Raw genomic sequence first — 6,696 nt, 5'->3', positions numbered from 1 at the left:
TTTCTTCCTTTAAATTTTTTCTTTGGTTCTATATAATCTTTAACTTTGATGTTTTGATTCTGATATTTGTGTTAGCAATCATAGATTTTATGAACTGATGCTGAGTCAAATATTGATTATTCAATTTATATATTTGTAATTGGTGTTTATTGCTGTTTACAGGTTTTATATAATCTTTCTTTCCTTAAGCTTTCTTTCCACCCTCTTTTACTCCAACCAAACATACTCTAAAAGTATGGATAAGATTGTAGCATATTCTATTTGATGGAGTGATAAAATATGATAAGATAATTTTAAAATTTACTCCCTATTTGAAGAAGCTTAAGTTTAGTTATGTTCAATTGTAATTTTATATGCTTTCGATTTGCTTCCATGTTTTTTATTTTTGTTTTTTTTTATAACAAAAAGGGCCGAAGTCCGAAAAAACTAGAAAACTACACAGAATGACTTTAGCGGTCAAGAGACCTCTAGCGTCTTCATCTAGCAGACAAAATAAACTAGCAGGGAAAGAAGCAAACCAAATAAATTCCTTCAGAGAACTGCAGTCAATATCAACTAAAGTATCCGCACATCGGTTGGTTTCCTTGAAAGAATGAGTAATACTCACATTCTCAAGTCCCTAAAAAAACCCTAGAGCTCATTTATGCGATTGGTAAGGTGAGGTGTGTCACTCTATATAAACTACTTATACTTATGATATTTCTAACACGTCCCACCAAATGCCCTTGTGTGTATCTCACTAACAAGTTATCACCCCGATTGGTAAGGTGAGGTGTGTTGCTCTATATAAACTATATACGATATTTCTAACACGTCCCCTCCCTAATCAACTCACCTAGATTATTATTTTTCTGTGTGTATCTCACTAACAAATTATTATTAGAGTTTGACCTAACTCATCCTTACAAAACCGGTTGATAAGGTGAGGAGTGTTCCTCTATATATATACTCTTTTAATGCTCTATTTCCAACCAATGTGGGACTTTAGGATCTTCCTAATACACCCCCTCACGCCCAACATTCTCTTTGGGCTTGGTGCGTGGATATTAACGGTGGGCGGCCCATAGTCTGATCGATAGGCTCTGATACCATATTAGAGTTTGACCTAACTTATCCTTATAAAACCGATTGGTAAGGTGAAGTGTGTCACTCTATATAAATTATTTTCAAGCTCTGTGGCTAACCAATGTGACACATGTGATATTTTTAACAGAAGTCGATCTTGCCCATGTAATTGTATAATTAAATGTTATTTTAAATATATTAGAGATGAAATCTCAAGATTAATGTAATGAGTTTTTTTTATTAACAAAAACTAAATAAAAATTAATTTTTTTTTACTTAAAAAATATATCATATTTCTTTTTAACAGTAGTTCTTAAAACGTTTTTCATTTGAAAATTTGATCAACTCTCTTAAAACTAGTCAAACTTAACATTGTATAGAAGAATGAATAATAAAAAATAAATATATTTATAAAGATTAAAATTTCAATTGAAAAAATTAAATATATTTTATATGAGATTAGATGTGAGATATGGATATAATATAAAACTGATAATTTTAAGAAACAAAACGTAGTGTGTGATCTGTGGATGAATATAATATAATAAAACAAAGCGTGAGATTCACATCACTTTTCTTTCACATTGAAAAGGTTTTTTCATGTACATAACAACTCAATGACAAAAGCCATAGAGTCAACAGTTTCTTTTATAAGTGGAAAACTGAAACCCAACAGAGTCAACAGTGACAGTTTCATTGCAATAAATTCATTCTTAGTCTTTTCATCACTAAAACTTTTCAGACACACTCACTCAATGCTTTACTTATTTCCCATGCTTCATTCAATTTATTTTCTTCATTCAACTAATAGTTTCTGTAGAAATTTACTAGTAAAAGGAACATAATCAATGCTACAACAAAAACACTTGAAAGTATATTGTATCTCATTACCCTTATGTTTCTGTTTTCTCTGCTTCTGTCTCTTCAATGCAACCCTTTCTTTGTTTCTCTGTCTTCATAAGTTCAAACCTTTAACCCACACCACTCCTGTTTTACTTTTTTTTCACCTTTGTTCAGGGAATTAATAACCCTGTCTGAGGTTTTTTGGGAACCACATCATCGTTTCTTGTTACCTTTTTCCCTTTAAAAGTTTCAACCCCACTCATTCTGCTAAGGCACAACAAGAACACTAGAAACAGTCACTTTCTGGGTGAAGCAAGCTCTTTGTTTTGATTTCAGAATCCAAATATGGATGTAAGCTTATTTTCAGTCACCCTTTTTGTTTTGTTAAAGTTTATGATGTATAATGATTGATGGGTCATTGTTGTTTTTGTCGATAGGAATATTGGAAGAGAAGTGGTCAAATACCAGCTTTCGGAAACTGGGAATTTGCGAACGAGTTGCCAATAACTGAATACTTTGAGAATGCAAGACAAGGTGGTTATGGTGAGAGTGATCTTTACGCTGTTGATTTCAAGAAACCAGTTCAGAAGGTACATGGGTCCTATTTTTTATTTATTGTTCTGTTTTCACATAAGATTACTGGGTTATGATATCAGATATGGTTTATGTGCAGGCAACTAGAAACAAGGAGAAGAGGTACAAAAATGCAGTGGTTAATGATAAAGAAACAAGAATGAGAAAACAGGGGAAAGTGTACCATGTAACGGAACATCCAAAACCAGTAGATGAAGATCTCTATAAGATTTCTCCTCAACTTCTTCGCACAAACAAGAAGGTTCGTTACTTTGTTGTTTTTTATTAGTAAATGTTGTGAATTGTGTTGTCGGTGATTTGATTTTGATTGATATGTTGAATGTTATGTTTGACTCTGATACTGAAATAAATTGCAGAAGAAAATGTTGGGTTTCATTTCCAAGTGTCTGCTACCTGCTGCCTGCGTTTCATGAGTTACAATGTCTCCAACCAAAGCAACAAGGAAGTTTGTAATTTTTATTGTTAGTAACGATGCTGCTGGCTATGTTGTGGTGGTTTTCTTTTGCGCTCAATGTTGAATTACTTTTATTTTTTTTTTATGATTGAGAATGAATGAAAAGATACAGCAGTTATTGCTCTCTTAAGTTTAGTTACCGGGCCTTATTAATTTTCATTAGAGAAAATAGACATCCACTAATGTAAAATACTACTTTTAGATTCACTAAATTAAAAAAGTATTTAAGATAATTTTTTTCTTCTAAATTGTAAATTAATATATTAATAAAGAAATGATAATTAGTAAAGTACACATAGAAAAAATCACAAAGTTGTATAATAAATACTAGGAATGCAAATAAAAATATACAACAACAAAAACCAACAACCAACAAAATATCAAATCAAATAGAGTAGGCCAAAGAAACCCTATAGTTACAAAGATGAGAGAACAACAAAATCACAATCCAAAATTTATCTTAAAACCATTTCTTAGCCACAATAATATTCTTCTCCTCTAGCTCTTTCATAGTTTTTGAAACACCATCAGAGATGATATCATTAGGGGCTCTCTAAATAGACTAGACTACGGCGTGTCAGATTATCTCTACCACCTAGAGAGGAAACGATGAGAGACTAAATAGATTAAATCCCCACAAAAGGGACAAAAGATCTCACTAGAACCCTCAATCGCCCTTGTTTAGATAGGTTTTTTCTAGAATGAAGTCTATCTTACAAAAACTTTCAAGAGAAGACCAACACCTTAGATGTAGTCTAGCTAACCCAAATAAGGGGAAAGGCCAGGTTCTCAGCCATATAGATAGAACTAACCGGCTGAACATGGTATTCAAAGGCAACCGAGAAAATACTATTTCTTGAATACTTGAAAATTCACTTATCTATATCCTTAGAGAGACTAACACCTCGGAATAGAAAGATAAGGTTATATTATCCAAGTAACTCTCGAAGAAAGAATGATATCCTCCACCCGAGATCCAAAAACACATCCTCGTTTTTCACCACACCTGTCTCTCTCATCAACCCATCAGATTGAATATAATTAGAAAACAGATCAGTCCCAACCAATGATCCTTCCAAGAGGAAGTACTAAGTCCCAACCTAACTTTCCTAAGGATGCCATCACCAAAATAATTAGAGGGGTCATCCTCTTTGGACCTAAAAAGATACACACATTTACACCAAGTAGAAGTAGATTGGAAATCCCGTGTACTGCCTCTCCCTCCCGAAGAGAGGAAACAACTAAAGCATCATACCTTAACTATAAGAATATCACACAAAAAATATAAAGTGTATGTAAGCCACCTCCATCTCCCTTTCACCAAAAGAGCTACATTAACTGGTCGACGGTCCCTAACTTATAACCCCATTACTCTTATGCTTACAAACATTACCCCACTTAATCTAGGAAATCTTAGATTCTTCCTTCACTCCATCATCAAAGAAACCTTCTTCGTATCCTATCAAGCTTCTTTCAAACCTTTACAGACATTTAAAAAAAAAGACAAGAAGAAGATGGGAATAACATTAAGCACAAAATTAAAAAGAACCACTCGACCATCCAAACTAACATATTTGTGCTTCCAATAATGGATCCTCCTATTCCACAAATTTACCAAAGGGTCCCAAGTAGACTCAAGCCTAATATTATCCCCCACCAAAAAACCAAGGTACTAAAAAAGGATCGATTTCAAACTTAGAGTGAGGGAATTCACATGCAGAGGATAGAAATATAGTGACCACATTAACCCCTTTAAGATTGCTCTTAAAGAAGTTAACTCAAAGCCAGCTCAAAACCTCTTAGGACCACCTTAATACTCCATATATTATCAAGAGCATGGTCTGCCTTTATGAGGGTATCATCTTCATACTGAAGATAAGATACCACAAAATTAAACATTCCCACCATAAACCCATATTATCTATCAATCTCCTCAGCTTTGAAAGCTATGCCACTTAGTCCCTTAACCATAAGCAACAAATAGTAATGAGCTAGAAGACCCCCTTATTTTAAATCATTTGGATGCTAATCTCTTGAGTTGGACACACATTAACGAACACCACAAGATTATCACTAAACACGCAAGCTCTAATTCAAGACCTCCACTTGTCATTAAACTCAAATCTAATAAGCATAAAATCCAATTGAGAAATTGGAAGCACAAATAGGACACAACACAATTCAATCAATCCGGACTTAGAATTTTGTTACCCTCACATTAGGACACAACACAATCTAACTCCTAGAGACTAAAGGGAGTTTCCAAAAAAATGTTATCATCTTCCAAAAGAGAGCGAAAGGAAACACCGTCAAGACGAGGTCTATTAACATTAAGTTTTATATTGAAAATATCAGAGAAATACTTCATAACCTCTTGACTAATTACATACACCTCTTCAATCCAGCGTTCTCCAACCTTCAGAGCTATGATAACATTTTTGTCTACCCCTACTTTGCACGAGAGCAAGAAAGAAGCCAAAACTAGTGTCACTTTCCTTAAGCCATTTATAACTAGACCTTTAAAATGATTGCACATCTTTATTCGTTAGCAAGGATCACATATTCGCGATTGCTCCAAATCTAAACTAAATCTTCTCTTCAAATAAGGTCCTAAGACCAACTATAAAATCCACATTATTCACCACCTCTTTTAAGATGTCAATTTGAGAGTTAAGATTACAAACACCTACTTATTCCAAGCTTTTAAAACCAATTTGAGATCTTTTAACTTATCAAATAAAACAAAAAAATCCCAACCCTGTATATTGTGAGATAAGCAAAGATTATTGAATATAAAAGGCTTAGGACCCACTCCTGATTAGCATACTTAATGATAAAATGATAATGATCTAAAACAACCCTAGAGATGGCCAATTTGGCCGCCTCACTCCAAAGGTCCCACCACCCTTTAGATACCAGAATTCGATCAAGACTGCTAGCTACCTGACCATTCGGTTGGAACTAAGAGATCATTATATATAAGAGAGGTGATTTAACTAACTCAATCTAATAGATGGAATTTGAAGAAAAAAACTAAGCATTCCATACTCCTCTAGGATATGGAAGGAGCTCTCACTCCTACCCTTTTATCAAATGGGAAAATAGAATTGAAATCACTCAAATCACACAAATTGAAACCTCTATAAGTCATTTTACTAGAGAAAAAATCAACCAACATAGCTATTTAATCATCCAGAGGATACATGGGGTAAACATTAACTACATAATGAATAGTGCTAATTATGGATCTATGTGCTTGCATGTATGGAGCTAATGATTTTGATGTCGTTGATTGTCTTAGTATTTGATGATGACAATGTTGATGCTTGTTGAAGTCGGTAGTGATATATTTTCAACTATCTGATGATGATCAGTGTATCTGGAAAATGAAGTTTTAGAGTTCTGAAAGAGAGGAAGTGTGAATACTCGTTTGGTCGTATCAATTTGATCCGCTGTCGCACGCAGATCAAAAACGAGTTATTTTGAATAAAACTGTAGATAGCGACAAGTGACTCGAATATCGTCTCACAAGGATTCTTAGTTGTTACTAACCGAATGGAATTCGAATTAAGGGGGGGGTTGTTTCGTGTTCAATTATAAAAATGGAGAAAATAAGTTATTATAAAAAAAGTGATTATCTGAATAAGCTGAAACGAATCAACCCACTGTATCAACTTCCGACTTATCATTGATCCCTATAAAATTCCAATTCCCTAAACGGGTCTGATCCTATTCGACTA

At 33.8% G+C, this 6,696-nt stretch overlaps 1 protein-coding gene across 1 annotated transcript; it reads left to right on the top strand.

Moving 5' to 3' along the window:
- The first annotated feature begins 1,648 nt into the window (after positions 1 to 1,648).
- On the top strand, positions 1,649 to 3,059 carry LOC131612895 (uncharacterized). Its single transcript, XM_058884643.1, has 4 exons — positions 1,649 to 2,259; positions 2,346 to 2,498; positions 2,582 to 2,743; positions 2,859 to 3,059. Exons 1-4 carry the CDS (start codon positions 2,254 to 2,256, stop codon positions 2,913 to 2,915), a joined length of 378 nt encoding a protein of 125 aa, XP_058740626.1. The 5' UTR covers positions 1,649 to 2,253; the 3' UTR covers positions 2,916 to 3,059.
- The last annotated feature ends 3,637 nt before the right edge of the window (positions 3,060 to 6,696 follow it).

This window comes from Vicia villosa, linkage group LG6, assembly GCF_029867415.1.
Source record: "Vicia villosa cultivar HV-30 ecotype Madison, WI linkage group LG6, Vvil1.0, whole genome shotgun sequence".
Classification (NCBI taxonomy): Eukaryota; Viridiplantae; Streptophyta; class Magnoliopsida; order Fabales; family Fabaceae; genus Vicia; species Vicia villosa.
Note: the sequence above shows the minus strand (reverse complement) of the source record. Positions and strands in the feature narration are given on the sequence as shown.

Excerpts from the sequence above, each read along its gene's own strand:
- LOC131612895 (XM_058884643.1), top strand. Across the intron at positions 2,499-2,581 it reads TCAAGAAACCAGTTCAGAAG|GCAACTAGAAACAAGGAGAA; the intron begins GTACATGGGTCC and ends GTTTATGTGCAG. Across the intron at positions 2,744-2,858 it reads TTCTTCGCACAAACAAGAAG|AAGAAAATGTTGGGTTTCAT; the intron begins GTTCGTTACTTT and ends AATAAATTGCAG.